Here is a 26,032-nt window from a genome sequence, read left to right on the forward strand (position 1 = left end):
AAAATATATTTATAATACATTTATATAAATATAACTGAACGAAAGTTAAATATCATTTCATATTTCACAATGCTTCTTATATGACTTTAACATACCAAATGAGCTCCTGATTGCAGTGTCTACTGCCTATAGTCCTAGCACCCTTGGAGGTCAAGACAGGAGAATTGCTGGAAGTCAGGAGTTCAAGACCAGCCTGAGCAAGAGTGAGATCCTGTCTCTACTAAATAGAAAAACTAACTAGCCAGGAGTTGTGGTGGTCACCTGTAGTCCCAGATATTGGGGAGGCTGAGGCAAAAAGATCACTTGAACGTAGGAGTTTGAGGTTGCTGTGAGTTGGGATGATGCTACAGCACTCCATCCAGGGCAACAGAAGGAGACTCTGTCTCAATAAATAAATACCAAATAAGCCTAAAATGTCTCTCCTGACTTTCAATGGCTGTATTAATTATTAAAAAGCTAGTTTGGGGCGGCACCTGTGGCTCAAGGAGTAGGGCGCTGGTCCCATATGCCGGAGGTGGCGGGTTCAAACCCAGCCCCGGCCAAAATCCACACCAAAAAAAAAAAAAAAAAAAAACCCAATTGCTTTGGGCGGCGCCTGTGGCTCAAGGAGTAGGGCGCCGGTCCCATATACCAGAGGTGGTGGGTTCAAACCTAGCCCCGGCCAAAATAAAAATAAATAAATAAATAAATAAAAAGCTAGTTTGAAGGGCGGCGCCTGTGGCTCAGTCGGTAAGGCGCCGGCCCCATATACCGAGGGTGGCGGGTTCAAACCCGGCCCTGGCTGAACTGCAAACCAAAAAATAGCTGGGCGTTGTGGCGGGCGCCTGTAGTCCCAGCTACTCGGGAGGCTGAGGCAAGAGAATCCCCTTAAGCCCAGGAGTTGGAGGTTGCTGTGAGCTGTGTGAGGCCACGGCACTCTACCGAGGGCCATAAAGTGAGACTCTGTCTCTATAAAAAAAAAAAAAAAAAAAGCTAGTTTGAAGTTAAAAGGAATGAATTCAGAATTTTGTTTTTGGAAAGTTTGTCATATATTAAAGGTTTAAACATTTGTTTAAGATAGAATCATAGATAACTATAAAATACTGGTAATTTATATAACCAAGAGTGATAATCATCAAAAGACTTCAAATTTATATGGGTAAAAAATTTTTTTTTTTTTTTGTAGAGACAGAGTCTCACTTTATGGCCCTCGGTAGAGTGCCGTGGCCTCACACAGCTCACAGCAACCTCCAGCTCCTGGGCTTAAGCGATTCTCTTGCCTCAGCCTCCCGAGTAGCTGGGACTACAGGCGCCCGCCACAACGCCCGGCTATTTTTTGGTTGCAGTTTGGCCGGGGCTGGGTTTGAACCCTCCACCCTCGATATATGGGGCCAGCGCCCTACCGACTGAGCCACAGGCGCCACCCCCCAGTTGTCATTTTATGTTGTTTTCTGTTAACTATTTTACATCCTGTGAATTAGATGTATAACACAGACCAGGAATCAAAATATAGTTTTAGTTGGGTGGTGGTGGCTCACGCTTGTAATCCTAGCACTCTGGGAGGCCAAAGCAGGTGGATTGCTTGAGCTTAGGAGTTTGAGACCAGGCTGAGCAAGAGTAAGACCCTGTCTCTCTACTAAAAATAGAAAAGCTAGCCCGGCATTGTGGCAGTAGTCCCAGCTACTCAGGAAACTGAGGCAAGAGGATCACTTGAGCCCAAGTGTTTGAGGTTGCTGTGAGCTTTAATGCCACGACACTCTACCCAGGGTGACAGTGAGACTCCGTCTCAAAAAAAAAAAAAAAATGGTTTTAATTACTACTTTTAAACTCAAAATATCCTACCAAGAAAACAAACGAAAGTATTCTAGAAATACTTGTTATTGGGCGGTGCCTGTGGCTCAGCAGGTAGGGCGCTGGCCCCATATACCGTGGTTGGCGGGTTCAAACCCGGCCCCAGGTGAACTGCAACAAAAAAACAGCCGGGCATTGTTGCCGGCGCCTGTAGTCCCAGTTACTAGGGAGGCTGAGGCAAGAGAATTGCCTAAGCCCAGGAGCTGGAGGTTGCTGTGAGCTATGTGAGGCCATGGCACTCTACTGAGGGCGATAAAGTATGACTCTGTCTCTACAAAAAAAAAAAAAAAAAAAAGTAACTCCAAACTTGTCACTTAAAAAAAAAAAAAAAGACAGACTTGTTATTTTTAACAATGTAATATATTTTCTGTCTTATAAATACAGTATAAGTTTTGGAATACATCATGTTTAAAGGTATTAACTAACTAGAACCTTCCAAAACACCAACATCCCAAAACAGCATCTATTGACATTATAGGAATCAAAGGTCTCTGGTCCCCCAACATTCAACCAAACCGTAGGGAGTAAAGGCCCCTATCCCCATAAAGGTTCACTGAAAAATCACTGACATGAGGCAGATGAACAGGAAGAAAAATTATAAACTTATTTTAACTTGTGTATATGGGAGTATTGGTAATGGAAACTCAAAGATAGAGGGGAAATTGTCCATTTGTATGCTTAGGTTCAACAGAGTAGAACCGTGTAGAAATATGATGGGACAAAAAGGGTATGCTCTAATGCTAACAGGCTGAGTAGAGGAAGCCAGCAAGGCCCTCTGTCTAGATTCTGTTTGGCCTCTCTGATCCCATATTTCTTTCTTCTGGGCATAGGGCAGTGCCCTTTCTGGAATGGGAGTTTTACAGTAAAACAAAATAGGTCATATAATTTCTTTATGGCCATTTTTATATAGAATAAATTTAGGTTTTATGGCTGGTTCTCTGAAAAGGTTCTGGGGAAGAGGGATTCTGATTTCTATGGCTAGCCTTGGGGAGGAATGGGATGGGGAGGCAGGTGGACAAGAGAAGATCAGAGAACTTCTGCTTCTGAGTCCTTCCTTCCTTCCTTCCTTCCTTCCTTCCTTCCTTCCTTCCTTCCTTCCTTCCTTCCTTCCTTCTTACCTCCCTTCCTTCCTTCCTTCCTTCCTTCCTTCCTTCCTTCCTTCCTTCCTTCCTTCCTTCCTTCCTTCCTTCCTTCCTTCCTTCCTTCCTTCCTTCCTTTCTCTCTCTCTTTCTGTCTCTCTCTCTCTATCTCTCTCTCTTTCCTTCCTTCTCTCTCTCTCTCTCTCCCTCCCTCCCTCCTTCCCTTCCTTCCTTCCTTCCTTCCTCTTTTTGAGACGGAGTCTCTGCCACCCTGTGTAGAGCACTGTGGCATCATTGTAGCTCACAGCAACCTCAGACTCTCAAATATCTGGGACTACCGGCCTGCACCATCGTGACTGGCTATTTTTTCTAGTTTTAGTAGAGACAGGGTTTTGCTCTTGCCCTGAACTTAAGCAATTCACCTGCCTCAGCCTCCCAGAAGGCAGGATTACCATGTCCAGCAAACCCTGCCATCTTAAAAACATAAAATGACTAGTAAATCCAGGGAAAATGTATGCTGACAATTCGAAGACTTTTTTTTTTCCCCGACAGTCTCACTTTGTCACCCTTGGTAGAGTGCTGTGGTATCAAAGCTCACAGCAACCTCAAACTCTTGGGCTCAAATGAACCTCTTGCCTCAGCCTCCTGAATAGCTGGGACTACAGGTGCCTTCCACAACGTCCTGCTATTTTTAGAGATGAGGTCTCATTCCTGCTTAGGCTGGTCTCGAACCTGTGAGCTCAGGGAATCCACCCGCCTCGGCCTCCCAGAGTGCTGGGATTACAGGCGTGAGCCACTGAGTCCAGCCTTGCAGACATTTTTACCATTACTTTGTCAATAACATTTTTAACCCAGCATATTTACCAAAAATTACTGAATTCATGTGAACTTTAAAAACATTAGGCTTAATTTATGAGTGTTTTCTCATTTATAAGCCATTCTGATACTGTGTAAACACAACATATGAATACATACCAAAAAAGACCATATCTGAACACGTGTACATGTATGAAAAGTTCCAATAGCTTTTACTTGAGAACTCCAGACATTACATAGCAATACAGACTCACTGGTTTACAAGACAAGTGGATCCAGGTTACTTGTAACAAAATTAGAACTTGTTCTCATGGCTGAATTTTAGTTGTCCTAATAGGTAATCTGATAATGACTATGGATTGAAGTTTTGGGTAAAGCAGTTTCCGTGGCAGCTTTGATTATTTCTTTATTCATTTTTCAAAATAAAATATATATATATATATGTTTTGAGACAAGTCTTTCTTTGTCACCATTGGTAGAGTGCTCTGGTGTCATAGCTCAAACTCCTAGGCTTAAGTGATTTTTTTTTTTATTAAATCATAGCTGTGTACATTAATGTGATCATGGTGCACCATACCCTGGTTTCATAGACCGTTTGACACATTTTCATCACACTGGCTTAAGTGATTCTTTTGCCTCAGCCTCCCAAGTAGCTGGGACTACAGGTGCCCAGCACAACGCCTGACTATTTTTAGAAATGAGGTCTTGCCCTGGCTCAGGCTGGTCTCGAACCTGTGAGCTCAGGCAATCCACCCACCTCAGCCTCCCAAGTGCTAGGATTACAGGCACAAGCCACCATGCCTGGCCTCTTTATTCATTTTTTGAGACAGAATCTCACTCCACTGCCCTTGGTGAGTGTGGTGTCCTCATAGCTCACAGCAACCTCAAACTCTTGGGCTCAAGTGATTCTTTTGCTTCAGCCTCCCAAGTAGCTAGGACTATAGGCACCCTACAGAGATGTGGTCGTGACAGCACCCACCATAACATTTGGCTAAGTTTTAGAGATGAGGTCTCACTTTTGCTCAGGCTGATGTCTAACTCTTGAGCTTAGGCAATTCACCAGCCTTGGCCTTTTAGAGCCACAGCTCCTGGCCCTATAAGTTATATTTATTTATTTTTGTTAAACTTTGTTTTTTTTTTTTTTTTTTTTTGTAGAGACAGAGTCTCACTTTATGGCCCTCGGTAGAGTGCCGTGGCATCACACAGCTCACAGCAACCTCCAACTCCTGGGCTTAAGCGATTCTCTTGCCTCAGCCTCCCGAGTAGCTGGGACTACAGGCGCTCACCACAACACCCGGCTATTTTTTGGTTGCAGTTTGGCCGGGGCCGGGTTTGAACCCGCCACCCTCGGTATATGGGGCCGGCGCCTTACCCACTGAGCCACAGGCGCCGCCCTAAACTTTGTTTTATATACAAAGAGTTAGCGTGGTTTCTTTCACTGCATATCCATTCAAGGAAGATTACTTAGTCCAACTTAATGAACCCAATGTCCTTCATGTACTGATGGAAACATTGGTGGCACATTCTGAGGCCGTACTTCCGGATCAGACCTTGCTGGTTTGAGCAGATGTGACAAGAGTGACAGCCCTGGTTGAAATTTCATGAGTGTCTCCAGTAGAGCTGCTGGTGACCCATCTTGCTTTCAGGAGTGCAACGAGGCAAAAGGGGCAGTTTTGGTTTTTTGTTTTGTTTTTTGTGGAGACAGAGTCTCACTTTATCGCCCTTGGTAGAGTGCCATGGAGTCACACTGCTCATAGCAACCTCCAACTCCTGGACTTAGAAGATTGTTTTGCCTCAGCCTCCCAAGTAGCTGGGACTATAGGCGCCTGCCACAACGCCCGGCTATTTTTCTCTGTTGCAGTTCGGCCGGTGTTGGGTTTGAACCCGCCACCCTCAGTATATGGGGCCAGCGCCCTACCACAGAGCTACAGGCGCCACCCTTGCAGTTTTGTTTCTAAAACCTCTTTATCCTCAACTTTTTTTCCAGTTTAAAATGAGTTTTCAGTGTTTGCATTTTAGCTGGAACTAGCTGCAAGATCTCCAAGTAGCCTTGAATTAGTAATACCATAAACATTGAATTTACCTTAACATCAGTAGAAAAAGTGAGCATGTTCAGAGTAGGCAGAAAAGAAAATGGAGAGATACAGAGCTGAAGAGATTCAACATTTTAACTTTATAAAGGCAGGTCAACCATTTGAGCTCTGAATTTTCCTTGATGCAATTTGTGTGTCAGTTAAAACATGTGCACAAAGACCAGACAGAGTTCTATGAAACCTGGATTGCCTTTGAACCGTTCCCTTTATACAAATACTTGCAAGTAGAGGTGCCTTAAGCCAACTGGGGTACCTGAAGGGGGTTGTTCTCTCTGTCGTTTCTCATTTTTGTTTCCCGTATTTCTTTTTATTTATTTATTTATTTATTTATTTTTTGTAGAGACAGAGTCTCACTTTACTGCCCTCGGTAGAGTGCCGTTGCGTCACACAGCTCACAGCAACCTCCAGCTCTTTCTTGGGCTTACGCCATTCTCTTGCCTCAGCCTCCCGAGCAGCTGGGACTACAGGCGCCCACCACAACGCCCGGCTATTTTTTTGTTGTTGTTGTTGCAGTTTGGCCGGGGTTGGGCTTGAACCCGCCACCCTCGGCATATGGGGCCAGCGCCCTACTCACTGAGCCACAGGCGCTGCCCCCTCCCATATTTCTTTAAAAGAAGATTGGAATGGGTGGCACCTGTGGCTCAGAGGGCCCCATATGCCGGCCCCATATGCTGAAGATGGTGGGTTCAAACCCAGCCCCAGCCAAAAAACTGCAAAAGAAAAAAAAGAAGATTGGAATTATAGTCTAGGGTTTCAGCTCGTGGATTAGCGTGTGCTGATGGTGGGTAGAACTCTACAGACTTTCACCACTGACTCATTCCCACCCTCTCACTTGTCTGAATTTCTCTCTTTGAGGGTCTTCTACCTCCAAGAGGGCACAAAGCATCAAGAGATCAACTCTTATATGTGTTTCTTTTTTGTTTTTTTTTTTTTTTTTGGTTTTTGGCTGGGGCTAGGTTTGAACCTGCCACCTCCGGCATATGGGACCGGCACCCTACTCCTTGAGCCACAGGTGCCACCCTCTTTTTTGTTTTTTTAGAGACAGAGTCTCACTTTGTTGCCCTTGGTAGAGTGCTGTAGTGTCACAGCTCACAGCAACCTCTAGTTCCTGGGCTTAGGCGATTCTCCTGCCTCAGCCTCCTGAGTAGCTGGGACTATAGGCGCCTGCCACAATGCCCAGCTAGTTTTTGTTGCAGTTTGGCTGGGGCTGGGTTTGAACCTGCCACCCTGGGTATATGGGGCCGGTGCCCTACCCACTGAACCATAGGCGCCACTCTCATATGTGTTTCCTCAATGAGGTTGTTTTTTGTTTGTTTGTTTGTTTGTTTTTGTGAGACAGTTTTATTCTGTTGCCCAGGCTAGAGTACTGTGGCCTCAGCCTAACTCACGGCAAACCTCAAACTTCTGAGCTCAAGTAATCCCCCTGCCTCAGCCTCCAGAGTAACTGGGACAAACAGGTGCCTGCCATAATGCCCAGCTAATTTTTCTATTTTTAGTAGAGATGGGGGGGATGGTGTCTCTCTTGCTCAGACTGGTCTCTAACTCCTGAACTCAAGGGATCATCCAGCTTCAGCCTCCCGGAGTGCTAGGATTACAGGCATGAGCTGCTGGGCCTGGCCCTAATGGTTTTGTATCTTATTGTTGCAAAGAATCATTCCAAAACTGATAGGGCATAGCTAGGTGAGTCTGACCTCCTTTCTCCTCATGGCCGCCAACTCAGCTTTAAGGTTTTGTATTTTTGCAGGTCTGTTTGGCCAAGAGGGTGTCCATTCAGTTGGCAGGGTAGCTTATGATTTTATTTTAGTTCACAGTTCCTGTAAGTCCTCTGAGGTAGTTGTTATCATCTGCATCTTTAGCTGATAAGGTACCTCAGAGAGATTAACACAGTTAGGAAGTGTTTACAACTTTACACAGTTAGGAAGTGGTTCCAACATTCTCTGGAATGCACACACTGTCTTCAGGGCTTTGTTCACACACATGGCACTTTCTCTCTCTGCCTGACAGGGTCTTTATGATTTAAATGAGGTGGTATGCACAGTGTACATAGCAGGCCCTAGGACGTGGCTCTGAGGCTCTGACAACCCTTTGTTGCTGAGTCCCCTGAACTTCAGCCTGAACCCGGTCTCACGAATGCCTCAGTGATGCAGACTCCATTTTCACAGAGCTCTGCATTGGCTCCTGGGGCCTACAGAACAGACTCTGTCCAGTCTTCAAACCCTCAGTCCACCCTCCACCCCCCACCCAGCCCTTCTAGGCTTCCGTAGGAATCCTGTTCACATTTCCAGGTCTTTCTTTCTTTTTCTTTTATTTATTATTAAATCATAGCTGTGTACATTAATGCAATCATGGGGCACCATACTCTGGTTCCAGGTCTTTCTTTTTCTTTCTTTCTTTTTTTTAGAGACAGAGTCTCACTTTGTCGCCCTCAGTAGAGTGCCGTGGCATCAGCTCTTGGGCTTAGGTAATTCTCTTGCCTGAGCCTCCCAAGTAGCCAGGTCTTTCTTACTGTGTCTCACTCTTCTAAGCTCAGCTTGCTCAGGGCTGTCCCCTATCTCTGAAGTCCTATCACACATATCTGAATCACTTATTTATCTGAAATCAATATTTTGTGGTTAAGGTACAGAAGGCAGATAGTATTTCTATTTATACAAGGGCTCAATGTATACACTGCTATCTTTATGCCCCCTCGTCTCTGGGTTCCCACATCTTTCATTTGTGTACATTTGGATGAATGTACATAGTGAACATCTGTTGTTTTTGCCTGTTCAGCATCTCCTTCCTGTCTTTTGGTGAATCACCTTTTTGCCCTCTTTCTATATAGTTTGGAAGTCTGATCACTCCCCTCCCAGGGGCTTGGCTTGATCTAGTCCAGTCAAAATGGCAATCTTCTATCCTCCTGGCCACAAAAATTGGCTCCAAGATGAGCATGTGACCTGTATCAGCCTAGTAAGAGTCAGCCTGGAACTTCAGACTGACTAGTGGGAAAGAGGTGCTCCCTTGGAGTCATCCTCGCATGGAGATGGCCTGCCCGAGAATGAAGCTACCATACAGGAAAACAGAGCCAAGAAAGGTGGAGAAAGACAGGGTCTTGATGACATCACCAACCCCCTTATTTGGGTAGAACAAAAGCCAAATGCACCCCTGCACTTCCCAAGTGTGAGAGCAAATAAATTATCTTTTATTCTTAAGCCACTTTGAATTGGGTTTCAGTCACTTGTGATCAAGCACGTGTACCTGTGTGTTGGTTATATATGGCTGTGTGTGCACAGATACATGTGTGTGGTGCATGGTGAGGTGCGGGCATGTGGCCGAGAGGGGTGGTACGGACTCACGCTCCTCTGTGTGTTGGAATGTAAGGTGGTTGTGTGTCTTGGAGTATGAGAGTGGGTGACGTGCGAGCAGTCAGATGGGGGGTGAGAGCCTGAGTGAATTTGAGGTGGGAGAGAGGGAATGTGTGCTGTGGGCTGAGGTTGTGTGTACACAGGGTGGAATGTGGGCAGGTGAGGGGTTGTTTGTTCTGGGAGAGAACCTGTCTCACCTGTGTCCTTTGTAATGTGTTGACCCAAATAAATGACTGAGGCAAAAATCTCAATCAATGAAGGTTTATTAAGCCAAGATTTTGAGGAGGTTCCCCAGGAAAACATTAACTTCAGATGGCTGTGGCTGGTTTTTCCCAAGGGGAAGTTGGAACCTTCAGCATTTTAAAGGTATACAGAGAAAAGAAAAAAGAGGCTGGTGTGGGAGATGATGAGGTAAGGGGTTTTATTCTTGTGAGGCCCAAGAAATCTACATTTTACATAAAACAAGAGAGTGAAGGAAGCATCAATTATATAGAGAGCCCTGGGTAGGTGGAAGAATGCCTTACTCTGTCTTGTCTCTAGTTCGGTTGCCTATAAGATAAACTTGTAATTCATCATTAGTGTGGAATCAAACAGGCTTTGGTTTTAGGTGCTAGACATAGGTGTAATTTGCATGTCCTTGCTTGTGGAAGGTTAGCAAGAAATTTCCTTAATGAGTGATCAGTGGGGCCAGTACTTCTCAAGTGCCTGAGACTTTGATTTTTTTTTTTTTTGCAATACCACATATAAAAACACCTGCTCCAAAGACACGTACTTATGATCATTCACCTCTACCCTCCAAACATTCTCATTGTTTCAGACTGAATCTCAATTCCTTAGAATAATTCTCATTGTTTCAGACTGAATCCCAACTTCTTAGGATGCTTGAATGATGCAGAATCATAAAACTTTCTTTGATGTTGGAGGTGAAGAGGGAAGTATCAGAGGGTGTTTAGAACCACTCCTTAATACTAAAGGAGGACTCTGACACAGGTGTAATTCACTGGGGCACAACATGAATTCAGCTACTCTGGGGTCATTGCTCCCTCCAATACATCTGATAGGGTTAGGGGAGGGCAGGGCTGGCCTTGGGGCAACTCACTTCTGAGAGGACCCTCCCCAACCCACTCTCCATGGGCTGCAGTTGCTTTTATGGTGGGTAATTAGCCTTGGGCTGAACTTCCTCTGATACATGGGTATCATGGCTACAGCCACCCTGCCCCAAGCCCCACCCTGTAGCCCTGAGAATTATTCATGGCCTGAACTGCTTTGGGATCAGAGCTGAAGCATAGTGCACAGGGCTGTGGGTAGGAAGCTTTTGATGTACAGAGACAGAGTGGTGCACACCTGTGCATTTTATTTATTTATTTTTTTTTGTAGAGACAGAGTCTCACTGTACCGCCCTCGGGTAGAGTGCCGTGGCGTCACACGGCTCACAGCAACCTCTAACTCTTGGGCTTATGCGATTCTCTTGCCTCAGCCTCCCGAGTAGCTGGGACTATAGGCTCCCGCCACAACGCCCGGCTATTTTTCTGTTGCAGTTTGGCAGGGTCTGGGTCCGAACCTGCCACCCTCGGCATATGGGGCCGGCGCCCTACTCACTGAGCCACAGGTGCCACCCCTACCCGTGCATTTTAAGTCTCCTACTGGTGGTTTTAAATGTGATAGAGAACCAGGGTAGCGCCTGTGGCTTAAAGGAGTAGGGCGCTGGTCCCATATGCCAGAGGTGGCGGGTTCAAGCCCAGCCCCAGCCAAAAACTGCAAAAAAAAAAAAAGAAAAAGAAAAAAAAAGATAGAGAACCAAAGTAAAGGAGAAGGACTCTGTAGACTGAACCATAAGTGATGCCTCCGTCTAGGGCTCAGGGTCCCCAGTGGATGGTCTCCCCCCAACACCTGCCTTGTTTGGTATCAGTGGAGAGTGGATGTTGAAAGTGTGGAGACCTCATCCAGGCGTCCTCAAACTTTTTAAACAGGGGGCCAATTCACTGTCCCTCAGACTGTTGGAGGGCCGGACTATAGTTAAAAAAAAAAAACAACTATGAACAAATTCCTTTGTACACTGCACATATCTTATTTTGAAGTAAAAAAACAAAACGGGAACAAATACAATCACACCGCCTCATGTGGCCTGCGGTCCACAGTTTGAGGACCCCTGAATTCTAGGCTATTGAGCCGTGCCTTCTTCCACTGCAGCAATCTTTCCTGATCTTATCTCCCCTCCCCTCCCCTCCCCTCCCCTTCCCTTTCTTCTTTTTTTTTTTTGTAGAGACAGAGTCTCACTTTATGGCCCTCGGTAGAGTGCCGTGGCCTCACACAGCTCATAAAAACCTCCAACTCCTGGGCTTAAGCGATTCTCTTGCCTCAGCCTCCCGAGTAGCTGGGACTACAGGCACCCGCCACAACACCCGGCTATTTTTTGGTTGCATTTTGGCAGGGGGCCGGGTTTGAACCCACCACCCTCGGTATATGGGGCCGGCGCCTTACCGACTGAGCCACAGGCGCTGCCCTCCCTTCCCTTTCTTGACAGAGCCCTCAAGCTGTCACCCTGGGTAGAGTGCCGTGGCATCACAGCTCACAGCAACCTTCAACTCCTGGGCTCAAGCGATTCTCCTGCCTCCACCTCCCAAGTAGCTGGGACTACAGGCGCCCGCCACAACACCTGGCTATATTTCGGTTGCAGCCATCATTGTTGTTTGGCGGGTCCAGGCTGGATTCAAACCTGCCAGCTCAGGTGTATGTGGCTGGTGCCTTAGCCGCTTGAGCCACAGGCCCTGAGCCTGTTCTAGTAATTTCTTTCTTTTTTTTTTGTAGAGACAGAGTCTCACTTTATGGCCCTCAGTAGAGTGCCATGGCATCACACAGCTCACAGCAACCTCCAACTCCTGGGCTTAAGCGATTCTCCTGCCTCAGCCTCCCGAGTAGCTAGGACTACATGCGCCCGCCACAACGCCCAGCTATTTTTTGGTTGCAGTTCAGCCGGGGCCGGGTTTGAACCCGCCACCCTCGGTATATGGGGTCAGCGCCCTACCGACTGAGCCACAGGCGCCGCCCTGTTCTAGTAATTTCTAATCATGTCTCTCATCGCAGTCAAAATTTTAAGTCAGAGAACATTCATAGATGTCTCATTGTCCATGTGTAAAGTTCTGTGGTGGGGGGACGTGGGCCAAAGGCCGTCAGAGTTGGCAGGACCTGGAAGTTCTAGTCCCAACCCAGGCTGACATAGGAACCCCTCCTCTCATGAAGCCAATGGGCAGCAGGTGGGTAAGCCTGCTCTCTGTACTTCAAGGGAGAGGAGCTTGCTGCCTCTATGGGCAATCCATTCTCAACCTGGCTGGCTCTCATCCTCAGAGCCACTATTGTTCAGGAGGAAGATAGTTACCATTTGCTAAGCTTTGACTAAGAACGGTTTTGGCCTAAAGGCACACAGCACAAGATTGGCAATCAAACCACCTTTATTATTCATGTTGGGCTTGTTGAGGGGTATACCCACCATCTGTGGCTTCCTATTTAAACGAATTTGTTTTGCTGCCTCAATTCTAAACTGAGCAGTTTTCATGCCAACAATAACATTTAAATCGTCCTATCTTTTTTTTTTTGAGACAGAGCCTCAAGCTGTCGCCCTGGGTAGAGTGCTGTGGCATCACAGCTCACAGCAACCTCCAACTCCTGGGCTCAAGCGATTCTCCTGCCTCCACCTCCCAAGTAGGTGGGACTACAGGCGCCTGCCACGACATCCGGCTATTTTTTGACTGCAGCTGTCATTGTTGTTTGGTGGGCCCAGGCTAGATTCAAACCTGCCAGCTCAGGTATATGTGGCTGGGAAGCGCCTTAGCCGCTTGAGCCACAGGCGCCGAGCTTAAATCGCCCTATCTTTTAAAGAGATTTTGATCCTTTTGGGTCATTACCTTAACCAGGCACCAGGAATCCTCTTTAGCTGCAGCCTCTAAACAAACTTTCTACCTTCCCTCCCACCCCCCCCCACACTTTAGCTGGCCTGAAAATTCCCTGCTTTCTATATGCAGCTAATTTATGCTTTTGTGGTATCTTTTTCTTTGTAATAGCTGTGTTGAGCTATAATTCACATCCCATGTAATTCAAACATTTAAAGCATACAGTTCAGTGATTTTTAGTATGTTCACAGACTTGTGCAACTTTGCACCATCAAATTCGGGACATTTCTCATCACTCCAGACAGAAACCCTGCCCCCTTTGGAGGCATTTACCTCCATTCGCCCTCTCCTTAGGAACTACTAAGCTACTTCTGACTTTATGGATTTGTCTACTGTGGACATTTCATTCAAATGTGGCCTTCTGTGACTGGCTCCCTTCACTTGGGGTAAACTTTTCAAGGCTTATCTGCCCTGTAACATGCATAAATACTTCATTCCTTTTTGTTTTTGTTTTTGAGACAAAGTCTCAAGCTGTTGCCCTGGGTAGAGTGATGTGGTGTCACAGCTCACAGCAACCTCAAACTCTTGGGCTTAAGCGATTCTCTTGCCTCAGCCTCCCAAAACTGGGACTACGTGCACCCGCTACAATGCCTGGCTATTTTTTGGTTGTAGTTGTCATTGTTGTTTGGCAGGCATAGGCTGGGTTCCAACTCTCCAGCTCTGGTGTATGTGGCTGGTGCCCTAGCTGCTGAGCTACAGGCACCGAGCCTTCATTCCATCGTACAGGTATACCACACTTTATTCATCAACTGTGGACTTTACCTGCACCGAACAAGATCATTGTGTCATCAGTCCTGATCATTGAGAAAAACTTGCTGGGACCATATCTCCTAGGATCATGAGTTAGGATAACAGCCAGGCTGCCTTCCTCACTCAAGGTCCCCTGGGCCTCAGGGCCTCTTCTGGGTCACCCTGTGCCATCAGGATTAGGGGGGCTGGCCCACAGCGAGTATCTCCTCCTTTCCCTTTCTGCTCTCCAGGAAAGGCGGTTTGGGGCAGAGCTGTCCAGGTCAGGCACAGTCACCACAAGCACGTTCCCTTTTGTTGGGCAGGCAGCTGTGTGCAGACCGCAGTGGCCAGAGAGAGCCTTACAAGGAGTTGTATCTGTGGCCCGCCCCAAGCTGGTTCTGTCTTCCCTCACCACTTGGCCCTAGTCCCAGGGGCCTTTCCCTTCTGCCTCCAGCCCCAAAGTCCCAGATTTCAGAGGGAGCAAAGCTGGCCTTTTCTTTCTCCTGCACAGGAGCGGAGCAGCTGGGGGTATCTGGGGAGGAGTTAGCTGGGGTCTCTGGGCAATAGGGAGCTGACAAATGAGATGCAAACAATTGTTCTGGGCTGCCCCGCCCGAAAGCTCTGCTCTCCCTTAGGTGAGGCTGAGTCAGCCCTCAAGCATGCACAGTAAAGCGTCCCTTGCAGCCCCCTTTGTCCTCACCTTAAACAAGAGACACTCCTAGAACCAGGGAGCCAGATAGGTGGGGTGGAGGGTGCTGAGATTTCAAGAAGGGCTTTTTTTTTTTGAGACAGAGTCTCAAGCTGTCGCTCTGGGTAGAGTGCCATGGTGTAATAGCTCACAGCAACCTTAGACTCTTGGGCTTAAGTGATTCTCTTGTCTCAGCCTCCCAAGTATCAAGAAGGGCTTTTGACTGCTATAAATGGGGACCTCAGGTGCAGTCTCTCCCCTCTGAGCTCCCCCAGGTTCCTCTAATAACCGCATAGGGGAGGGGAAAAAAAGAGAGAGCACATTGTCCTTCCTTCCCAGGGCTGCCATACCTGTCTGACCAGCCCCTCCCTCCCTCCTTCCACCTTCACCGTCCTGGGTTTGGCATTGGGCCCATCCCCCTCCCTTTGGTCTTCTGGAAGGAGAAGTCTCTCTTCCCTGCTGGGTGTGGGTGTTTATTGGGGAGGGGGTGGCATACATTCAAATCACTCTCTGGAAAATTAACCATTGTTTAAAGGGGCTGGAAGAGAGCCTGGTGTAAATAGGTACTAACTGGATTTCTCTTCCCTGGCCAGTTTCAGTGCTTCCGGAGGCCAAGGCCTGGGCAGGAGTGGAGAGAAGAAAAGGGGGGAGGAGTGGGAAGGAAAGATGCTGCCATTGTGTCCCCTCTAGGAATCTCTGATTTGGCTTCTGGGAAGGACTTCAAAGTGACATGCACACACTGTGAAGAGAACTTGTATGTGTGTCTTTTAGGTTTTTGTCTTCTCCCAAGGAGGGGGCTTCTGGACCTCTGGGTAGAGTTCTGGGTCTTTCTGGATACAGTTCTTATATGTCTGTCCTTCTGGAAGCCTAGGTGTCTCTTCTAGAGAAGGATGGAGAGGAATCTGTAGCTCTGTCCTCCTAGTAGGTGGTCACCTCTTCCTTGGGTTGGGGGCTTTGTGCCACCTGACCTTGTCCTCTAGGGGATCTAGGAGTATGTCATCTTTTGAATCTTCTAGTTAAGATCCATCCAGTCCTCAGGTAACACACTGCAATATCTTCCAGGGAATCCAGCCCCAGCCATCAGGTAATTGCAGGTGGAATCTCTGCCTTGGGGACTCAAACCTCCTGCCTTCCTCCCACAGCCTGCCCCACCCGGCCCCACCCAGGCCCGGGGTGCCTTGCTCTGCTCCCTATTCTATAATCTCTGGGAGGTGCATGCTATGTCCCAGCCTGCTCTCCTGACTCACTCTGATAATGGGATCAAAGAGACAGGTGCAGGGGAGCTTTCTCTGTCTCTGGCCAGTTGGGGGCCTGGAACGAGTAGAAGTCGGGTCCAGGTGGCACTACCAATGCCACTCCACTATACTCCAGCCCCCATTGTTCTGTCTTACTTCCTGCGATTCATTCCCCAGGAGCAATGGGAAAGATTACAAGGGGAATTCACCCCCAAATGAGAACAATGAAGACCCCCAATGCAGCTACTCTCCCCCCTGGCCTTCTCTGCCTCTCAGTCCGTTATTCATTGTCTGTTCCCTTCAGTGGAGAATTCTGGGATCTTGGGAGGAGATGAGGGCACTGGGTTATGTCCAGCGAAAGTGCTGTGTTGGATCTTTCTTTATCTTGCAGGTACAGTCTCACACAGAAGACAGGCGGAGTGTGTGTGTGCATGTGTGTTCATTCATTCATTCCATAAATATTTGCCCAACTCCTTTTTGCACTGCAAGAGGGATAAAAGAGAAACCTGGAAAAATGAGGCAAATGGCTGACCTCTGATTCAAGGCTCTGGAATCCAGGGGCCTTGTCATCCAGCCTGGGTAGACCCTCATAGCCACTCAAATCAGGGAGAACACCAGAGGAGGTCTTTGGGGTATCAGTTGGTGGGAGGAAGCCAGGGGACCCTTTCTTGCCACGCTTCCCAGTCCTCTAGTTTATTCCCCACCAGAGGGAAGGAGACAAAAGGTAGGAATCAGAGTTCTAGTGGCTGGGTGACCCGAGGCAAGTCTTCTAGTTACAGGGGCTCTTGCAGGGCCAGGTAGATACCTTTCTTTCAGTTTCACGTTCACTGAATTGCTCTTTCCTGGGTTCCCGACGTGGTGCTGCAGTGGGCCCATGGGCTGGGGCAGGCTCCTGGGTGGGAGCAGCTCTCTGCTGCCCCCACCTGAGTTCTGCCTGGAGGTGGCAGGTGTCGGGTTAGGTCCAGCCCCCTCTGAGCCTAGCCACTCAGGTACAAGGCCTTTCCCCCTCCCCTCGGGCTGGACTTTCTTTTATAAAAGGCCATCCCTGGGAGCTGTCCTGCCATCTAGAAGCAGATTTTCGCACCCCCTCAAATCTCTGGTTTGGCCCACCTGCCTCTACTCCAGGCTTCACCATGTCCATCAGGGTTACCCAGAAGTCCTACAAGGTGTCCAGCTCTGCCCCACGGGCCTTCAGCAGCCGCTCATACAGCAGTGGGCCCGGTGCCCGCATCAGCTCCTCGAGCTTCTCTCGGGTGGGCGGCGGTAGCTTCCGGGGTGGCCTGGGCACCGGCCTGGGTCTGGGTGGAGGCTACGCCGGGGCTGGAGGTATGGGGGGCATCACAGCCGTCACAGTGAACCAGAGCCTGCTGAGCCCGCTCAACCTGGAGGTGGACCCCAACATTCAGGCCGTGCGCACCCAGGAGAAGGAGGAGATCAAGACCCTCAACAACAAGTTTGCCTCCTTCATCGACAAGGTGAGGGTCCCCTTCGTGGGTGACTGTGGCCCAGGCCCGATGATGGTCTTCGCCCTTTCTTCCTTCTGGTTGACCCCTCCTGGTGGGTTCATCTCCACCTCCGCACTGGCCTCCGGCGGGCCCTGCCCCACCCAGCAACACGCTCCCTTCCCACCTAGGATTCACTCCTCCCATACACTTCAGCTTGGGTGGGGGAGGGATGGGGAGAGGGTCTGAACGGCTTGTTACTAAATCCTGGGACTTCTTCCTTTCCTCACCCACCTCACTCAGTCTGTGAGCCCCGAGTAGTCCCAGCTGTTGGCTGTGGGGTGGGAGGGGTGGGAGGGAATCCCTCCTTCCAGGTTCACTCCTCTCCCCAGCGCTCCCCCAAAGGCTCCCCAGTGTCCAGTGGTGCCCTGCGATTTTTTTTCCTTTCTTTTTTTTTTTAAACGGGGGGTTGATAGGATTCTAGAAGGAAGTCGATGTCTTGATTCAAACGGGCAAATATTGATTGAGGCCTTTGGTACCCGGAGGCGTAAGTGTGGGGGGCACCGAGATGAGTCATCACTTGGCCCCCGCCCGGGGCGCCCGCAGAGTGGGCGGGGCCGCGCGGGGTGGGACGGGCCCCGGTCCCTGGGCGCCGAGCTGCAGTCGCCGTCTCCGACGCACCGCTCTACCTGGCTGAGCGCTCAGCGTCGGAGGTGGGGTGGGGAGACACTGGGGCCCGGCCTTTGGGAAGCCCATCCAAGATTCAAAGTCTGCGGGCGTTGGGCACCCCGCCCAGGTTTCACGTCCTGTTAAACCGCAGAGTTTGTGGTTTCCGATAAGGCGTTGGTTCACCCACGCCCCTCTCCTATTCGGCCCTTGACCCCTTTCACTCGTCCTACCCCGGCTCCGCCCCAACGGCCTGTATCCAAGTTCGCGGAGGAGGAGCCAGGCCGTGGTTTGCAGCCGTGGGCTCTGCGGTCTCTGGGGCCGGGCCCCTGGGGCCGGAGGAGCCTGCCACGGGCTCCTGGCAGGCATTGTGGGAACGGAAGGCGGGAAGTCCTGGAGCAGAGCGGCGCCCGCGGGAGCTGGAGTCCCCCGGGAACCCTGCGCTGCCCTGTCCTTACGCGGGACCTGCTGGTTCCTTGGCTCTTGAAGCGCTCCCGACTTAACTATGCCCGCGTTCTAGTAGGGCCGGGGCCCCCAGCCAGAGCGCAGGCCAAGCACCGGCGAGCGGATTCCTCGCTTCCTCGCCCTAATTCTTGGTTCCTTCTGTTGCGCAGTGTCCTGGGGAGGACTCCCTTTGCTAAGTCTTATTTCCTCATCTATAAAATGGACACGGGAATTCCTAAACCGAAGAGTTTTTGCGTATTCAAATATAGGATGTCTGCAAAGAGCTTAGTAGCTCTTGGTCTACATTAAGCATTCCATAAGGGTAAAATGTTACAATCACTATTATTTTTTGTTTGTTTCTTTTTTGTTGTTGTTTTTTTTTTTTTTGTAGAGGCACTTTATGGCCCTCGGTAGAGTGCCGTGGCATCACACAGCTCACAGCAACCTCCAACTCCTGGGCTTAAGCGATTCTCTTGCCTCAGCCTCCCAAGTAGCTGGGACTACAGGCACCCGCCACAACGCCCAGCTATTTTTTGGTTGCAGTTCAGCCAGGGCCGGGTTTGAACCCGCCACCCTCGGTATATGGGCCCAGCGCCTTACCGACTGAGCCACAGGCGCCGCCCCACTATTATTTTTTTATAATTTTGGAACACAATGACCTGGGGAAGAAAGGGATTTGCAGAGAGGGGCTGTGGAAGCTAGACTATACTTTTAAGACATCTTTTTCTTCCAAGTCTCCCCAGTTTATTTATTTATTTTTATTTATTTATTTATTTTTTGTAGAGACAGAGTCTCACTGTACCGCCCTCGGGTAGAGTGCCATGGCGTCACACGGCTCACAGCAACCTCTAACTCTTGGGCTTACGCGATTCTCTTGCTTCAGCCTCCCTGCTTCAGCCTCCCGAGCAGCTGGGACTACAGGCGCCCGCCACAATGCCCGGCTACTTTTTTGTTACAGTTTGGCCGGGGCTGGGTTTGAACCCGCCACCCTACTCACTGAGCCACAGGCGCCACCCATCTCCCCAGTTTAAAAAGAGTTACAACTTTGGGTTGACTAAGAAAATGCATTCCTCTCTTTGGAATAAGTCTGTTGTTTATTTTATAAAAATTCCCCTCTAACATCCTTAATTTCATCCTAAGGTCAGGATTCCATGAACCCAAGGAGCCCTTTATGTCTGGGGCAGGAGGGAAGACTGTGGATTCAAGGGCAAGAGTTGGGCGAAGAGGCCCTCAGAATCTCAACGGGAGGGATGAATCTTTGGTTTGCAGACAGACCTAGTCTCCTGCCCTTTTCCCTGCTGAAAGTGACTTCTGTACAGAGTTGGGGCTCCTGAAAGGGCCTGCGTGCCTGAGTACTCTAGGCCACTGTGAGGTTGAGGAGACCCAGGCTCTGAGAGGGGAGGCAACCAACTCAAGGTTATGCCTCACAGGTTGGTGGTACAAGGCTAAAGTTTTCCTGTCATTTGCATGTGTCCTTCAGAGTCACTCCAAATAACAGTAATGATATTTTTGATATGTACAATTTACAATTTCTTTCTTTCTTTCTTTCTTTTTTTTTGAGAGAGAGTCTTAAGCTGTCACCCTGGCTAGAGTGCTGTGCAGTCATAACTCACAGCAACCTTCAACTCAGGCTTAAGCGATGCTCTTGCCTCAGTTTTTCTATTCTTAGTAGAGACAGGATCTTGCTTTTGCTTAGGCTGGTTTCGAACTCATGAGCTCAAGCAATCCACCTGCCTCAGCCTCTCAGAGTGCTGGGATTACAGGTGTGAGCCACTTATGCCCGACTTTACATTTTCTTTTTCAATTTTCTGTAAAGTAAAAACAAGCCAGGTGTGGTGGCACACAGCTGCAGTCCCAGCGCTTTGGGAGACTGAGGAAGATCACTTGAGCCCAGGAGTTTGAGACTGCAGTGAGTTATAATTATTTGTGCCACTGTACTCCAGCCTGTGTGACAGAGTGAGATACTAGCTTTAAAAAAGAAAGGTGAGGGTGGTGCCTGTGGTTCAAGGAGTAGGGCACCTCCCATATGCTGGAGGTGGCGGGTTCAAACCCAGCCCTGGCCAAAACACACACACACACAAAAGAAAGGTGAAAAGCAAAGGATCTTAGAAAGTGTCGCTATTTTTATTGATCTATAATAATGTATATCTATGTAAATGTGATCTGTCTGTTCTGCAAATGCAGCTTTTTTCTTTTTTTTTAATTTGTTTTTATTGTTGGGGATTCATTGAGGGTACAAGAAACCAGATTATACTGATTGCAGCAAATGCAGCTTTGACATAACTTCTCTAGCTGTTGCCTTCCAATCATGCCCACCCCTCCTCCAGTGCCAGAGGGACATTGCTCTCTACCCCACTCACTCTCTCATCATCTCACTGTGCTTTCTCCTGCTGGTCATGGGTGATCCTTCCAGACCGGCTAAACAGGTCCTGAGTTCTGGAGACCTCACTGCTTGGGGAGTGACTTGGGGGAAATGGCCAGTGCTTGCTTCCCTCTGGAATGTGGACCTTTTTGGTTTCTCCTCCGTTATACAGGTGCGCTTCCTGGAGCAGCAGAACAAGATGCTGGAGACCAAGTGGAACCTCCTACAGCAGCAGAAGACGGCTCGCAGCAACATGGACAGCATGTTTGAAAGCTACATCAACAACCTTCGACGACAGCTGGACACACTGGGCCAGGAGAAGCTGAAGCTGGAGGCAGAGCTTGGCAACATGCAGGGGCTGGTGGAGGACTTCAAGAATAAGTAAGCATGCCCCACCCTGCCCACCTAACTGAAGTCATGCTGTCCCACTCCACTCCTTGGCACCAAAAGCCTGAGTGCTCATGGCCCTCTGTGGGCAATGCAGACCTATATAAGCAGGGTGATCATATGATCAGGTTCACTCAGGGACAGTCTGTATTTATGCCCATTGACCTGGCATAATTGGTAATAGCACCTGCTCCCTTTCAATCAGAACTTTCCAGATTTTAAAAATTATTTATTTATTTTTAGAGACAGCGTCTCGCTTTGTCACCCTCAGTAGAGTGCCATGGCGTCACAGCTCATAGCAACCTCCAGCTCTTGGGCTTAGCTCTTGCCTCAGCCTCCCGAGTAGCTGGAACTACAGGCGCCGCCACAGTGCCTGGCTGTTTTTTTGTTGCAGTTTGGCTGGGGCTGGGTTTGAACTCACCACCCTTGGTACATGGGGCTTGCACCCTACTCACTGAGCCACAGGTGCCACCAGAACTTTATAGATTTGTATAACAAATGACATGTTAATGTTTATAAAGTAAACCTAAGATGGAAGAGATAGGTTGACAGGTTTCACTTTTATACTTACACCTCTAGCCCTTATTTATTCTTGATCCCTACTACTAGCAAACTTCAGAAGGTTCTGCCTGAAGTCTCATGGCAGGGCCTGCTACTAGCTCTCCCAATATGTCCAATTCAATGTGCATTCATGGATTTGGAGAGAGATTTCCTGTTGTAGGTTTACCTGTTGGCTAAGGATGGGCTGGGGTGGGAGAGGGTAGCTGGGGAGAGCAGACAGACCAGCCCTCTCATAGTCTACATTTCTGTGAACTGAATTTTCTATAGATATTCACACCCCCTCCAAAGGCTCAGGGCAACCTCTCCTTTGCCTTCACTCTTTGATTCTAAGTCTTTCCTCCCTAGGTATGAGGAGGAGATCAATAAGCGTACAGAGATGGAGAATGAATTTGTCCTCATCAAGAAGGTGAGGGGTCTCCCTATTCCCCCATCATTTCAGCCCCATGGGAGGCTGGTGCTAGGGACCTGAGACCAAGAGGCTTTCTGGGTACCATCTCTAAATGTTTCTAAGTAGTGGGATGAATTAATTTCTTTAAACATTTTGAGTGGCTTCTAGATGTATAGACATCTAGAGTGGAAGGGAAGAGTGATACTGGGTGCATTTGGACAGAACCCTGGACATGGATGTGGGGCATGGTTAAGGAAGTGCAGGGGTAGAATTAGAGGTCTGGCCTTAGAAGGCTTCCTAGTGGAGGAGGGGGAAGGTGTGCTACAGGCAGCAGGGGTTGGAGGTGTCTGAGCTGGGAATGAAGGTGGGATGGACAGAGGCTGGGCCAGTTCGGGCCACAAAGTGGGTCCTATGTTCAGGACGTTGGGTAGATGTTGGGATCCCTTTGGTTGGGGCTGGACCTCAGCTCAGCCTCCCTCCCCTCGCCCCCTCAGGATGTGGATGAAGCCTACATGAACAAGGTGGAGCTTGAGTCCCGCCTGGAAGGGCTGACTGACGAAATCAACTTCCTCAGGCAGCTGTATGAAGAGGTATGTTCTCGGGGCTGGAGACTGAGGCACCTCCACCCTGGGACCTGGCCAGAGGTTTTCCCCAGGCCCCAGCACACCAGTAGACAAGGCCCACTGCTGAATAATTACAGCTCCCATTATTGGCCTCACTAATATTGTTCTCTGTGTCCTGTCCCCCTGCATGAGGGAAACTTTATTACCCCATTTCACATGAGAAAACGGGTTTAGGGCAGCGCCTGTGGCTCAGTCGGTAAGGCGCTGGCCCCATGTACCGAGGGTGGCGGGTTCAAACCCGGCCCCGGACAAACCGCAACCAAAAAATAGCTGGGCGTTGTGGCAGGCGCCTGTAGTCTCAGCTACTCGGGAGGCTGAGGCAAGAGAATCGCTTAAGCCCAGGAGTTGGAGGTTGCTGTGAGCTGTGTGAGGCCACGGCACTCTACCGAAGGCATAAAGTGAGACTCTGTCTCTACAAAAAAAAAAAAAAAAAAAAGAAAATGGGTTCAGAGAAGTGAAATAACCTGTTCAAGGTCACCACGCAGAGAGTGATGACCCAGTTGCAATTCTGTCCCCAAAGCCTTTGTTCCTATTCTCTGGGGTGTATTGAATCCTCTGTGGCCTTAGTATTGGGGGCTGAGAGGACAGAAGGGGCAGTCCCCTTTGGTGACTCACACAAAGCCAGATTTCCTTTACCCTTCTCTCTATGTTCCAGGTCTTTGATGAAACTTCCTTCCTCAGAAACTCCCCCTGACTCTAACTCGTACCTGCTCCTCTCCTTGGTTGCCCCTTCCTGTCCCCTAAGGAAGGCTGTTCTGCAAAAGGGGCTCCTTGTGTACAAGGACGGAGCCTCAGCACTGTCCCCCTGCCCTCACAGGAGATCCGTGAGCTGCAGTCCCAGATCTCGGACACATCTGTGGTCCTGTCCATGGACAACAGCCGCTCCCTTGACATGGACAGCATCATTGCTGAGGTCCGCGCCCAGTATGAGGAGATCGCCAACCGCAGCAGGGCTGAGGCTGAGAGCGTGTACCAGACCAAGGTGAGGAGCAGGGTCACTAGGCCATCCTGCCCTTCTGGCCATTTCTGTGCCCTAGACCATGAGAAGGCAGCAGGATTTCAACTGCACCCTGCCTGCTGCCAGCTGGGCCTCAGTGAGTGCTCTGAGGTCTGGAAGGTGACCTCCTTTGGCATGTGTGTGTAGGGGCTCTGGCGACCCGGCAGAGAGGGCACTCTGCCTCAGGTGGAGATGCCTTGGGGTGCCCACTAGCCTCACCCCTTGTTGCACATCTGCAGTACGAGGAGCTGCAGGTGCAGGCTGGGAAGCACGGGGATGACCTGCGGCGCACAAAGACGGAGATCTCCGACATGAATCGCAACATCAGCCGGCTCCAGAATGAGATCGAAGCTCTCAAAGGCCAGGTACGGGCCAGGTTCCTTGGACATGTCTTGGTGAGAGGAGTTAATATAGGAAGGAGTGAGGGGTTTGGGGTCAGGGCTCATGGTTGGAAGGTCAGACTGCTGCTGCCTGGCTAGCTGGGGGATGCTGAGCAGGTCTCTGAGGACAGGACCTCAAGGTGAAAGGGGCTTGAGGCAGGTAGACTGGGGGCCAGGATGTGTCCTCTAAGTCTGTCTTATACATCAGGTATGTTTGGGCTCCACTGCTTTAAGGAAAGTCTAGAACCCAGAGAGACCTAGGTCAGTTACAGTGGGTGGAGCGTACAGTGTCACAGGTGAGAGGTGTGTGGAGGGGAGAGGCCTGGAAGCTGCGTGTATTTCCCCATTCTGCTTGCTCAGTCTCACTGGTAGCACTTTCTCTGAGCTGGTTTGGTGGACTCTAAAGGGAGGGGAAAAGGAGGATGGATATTGGGGGGGGTGCAACCTCTTACCTGTCCCCTGCCACTGCAGAGGGCTTCCCTGGAGGCTTCCATCGCGGATGCCGAGCAGCGTGGGGAGCTGGCTGTTAAGGATGCCAACGCCAAGCTGGCCCAGCTGGAGGCTGCCCTGCGTCAGGCCAAGCAGGACATGGCTCAGCAGCTGCGTGAATACCAGGATCTGATGAACGTCAAGCTGGCCCTGGACGTGGAGATCGCCACCTACCGCAAGCTGCTGGAGGGCGAGGAGAGCCGGTAGGTGTGGGGATCTCTGACGGGGCCTGTGGGACGGAGGGTGGATGCTGCCTATAGCCCCCTGGGGCATTGGGTCCTGTTGTTCTGGGAAAAGAAGGGCCAGAAGTTGGTCCTGATGTCCCTTGTGTCTGGGTACAGGCTGGAGTCGGGGATGCAGAACATGAGTATCCACACGAAGACCACCAGTGGCTACTCAGGTGAGTGTCCTGGGCCCTGGGGATGGAGGGCAAGAGGGCAGGGCCCAGAGGAGAGTAGGCTCAAGAGAGGGCTGTGCTCAGTATCCCGTGGAAAGGCGTTGACCTGAGCACTGAGCAGTTGAGGAAGAGTCCTAGGGCAGAAATGAACAGAGCTAGAGGGGAAGCACGCATGCCCCAAATAATCTTATTACTAACAGAAAGCACCCAGATAATTGATAGCTGTGTGCCAGGCACCATGCTGTGTGCATCACATGCTTTATTCATTTTTCATTCAACCCCTGTAAATGTCCTCAGCTGAGGGAACTGAGGCCCAGATGAATGACTTGTCCAGGGTCACACAGCTATGTGAGGCTTGCTCTTTCCCACCCTGTTCCTGGTTTCCTCACAGTTTGGGTGGGTGAATCCTGCCCTCTGTGGGGGCTGTGCCTGGGGGGCTGTGCCAGGAGTGAGCAGGGATGAGGGGTGTGGAGCCTGCAGTGGGGATGGGCTCATGTGGCTGCTTCTGTCTCTGACCAGGTGGCCTGAGCTCAGCTTATGGGGGCCTCACAAGCCCTGGCCTCAGCTATGGTCTGAGCTCCTTCCAGACCGGCTTTGGCTCTGGTGGGGGCTCCGGCTCCTTCAGTCGCACCAGCTCCAGGGCTGTGGTTGTGAAGAAGATTGAGACCCGAGACGGGAAGCTGGTGTCTGAGTCCTCTGATGTCCTGCCCAAGTGAGCTGCCACTGCGGCCCCTCCAGTCTACCCTCACAAGGCTGCCACAGAGCCTGTGGGGGAGGCAGCTGTGGCAGGGAGCACATGGAACAGGAGACCCCCCTGAGGCTCAGCCCCATCCCTCAGCTCATTCTTCTGGGGAGTTTACCACCTGGGTTACCCCCCTCTTATGTTTATCCCCAACTGAAAATCAATTTGCTTTTTCCAAAATAAAGCCTCAGCCTCACCTTGCTGTGTGTGCATTCCATCTCTACAAGGCAGAAGGGAGGTGGTCGGGAGGGAGATGGTTGGGAAGCCTTTCCCTGGGACTCAGAAGCTGGGAGGGGCCCGGGAAGCAGCTCAGGTGCACTGAGCAGGAAGTCTGACCTCCAGGCTTCGTTGAAGACTGGTTGTCTCCTCTGGTTGTTGCTGTGAATGGGCACACCT

At 49.8% G+C, this 26,032-nt stretch overlaps 1 protein-coding gene and 1 pseudogene across 1 annotated transcript; one reads left to right on the forward strand and one right to left on the reverse strand.

Moving 5' to 3' along the window:
- Positions 1–5,189: 5,189 nt before the first annotated feature.
- On the reverse strand, positions 5,190–5,360 carry LOC128562635 (40S ribosomal protein S29-like; annotated as a pseudogene).
- Positions 5,361–16,794: 11,434 nt separating this feature from the next.
- KRT8 (keratin 8) lies at positions 16,795–25,828 on the forward strand. The gene is made up of 9 exons (XM_053557908.1): positions 16,795–17,233; positions 20,845–21,053; positions 21,966–22,026; positions 22,503–22,598; positions 23,449–23,613; positions 23,868–23,993; positions 24,480–24,700; positions 24,839–24,897; positions 25,414–25,828. The coding sequence occupies exons 1-9, from the start codon at positions 16,892–16,894 to the stop codon at positions 25,608–25,610; spliced, it is 1,476 nt and encodes a 491-aa protein (XP_053413883.1). The 5' UTR covers positions 16,795–16,891; the 3' UTR covers positions 25,611–25,828.
- The last annotated feature ends 204 nt before the right edge of the window (positions 25,829–26,032 follow it).

This window comes from Nycticebus coucang, chromosome 12 (assembly GCF_027406575.1).
Source record: "Nycticebus coucang isolate mNycCou1 chromosome 12, mNycCou1.pri, whole genome shotgun sequence".
Taxonomy (NCBI): Eukaryota; Metazoa; Chordata; class Mammalia; order Primates; family Lorisidae; genus Nycticebus; species Nycticebus coucang.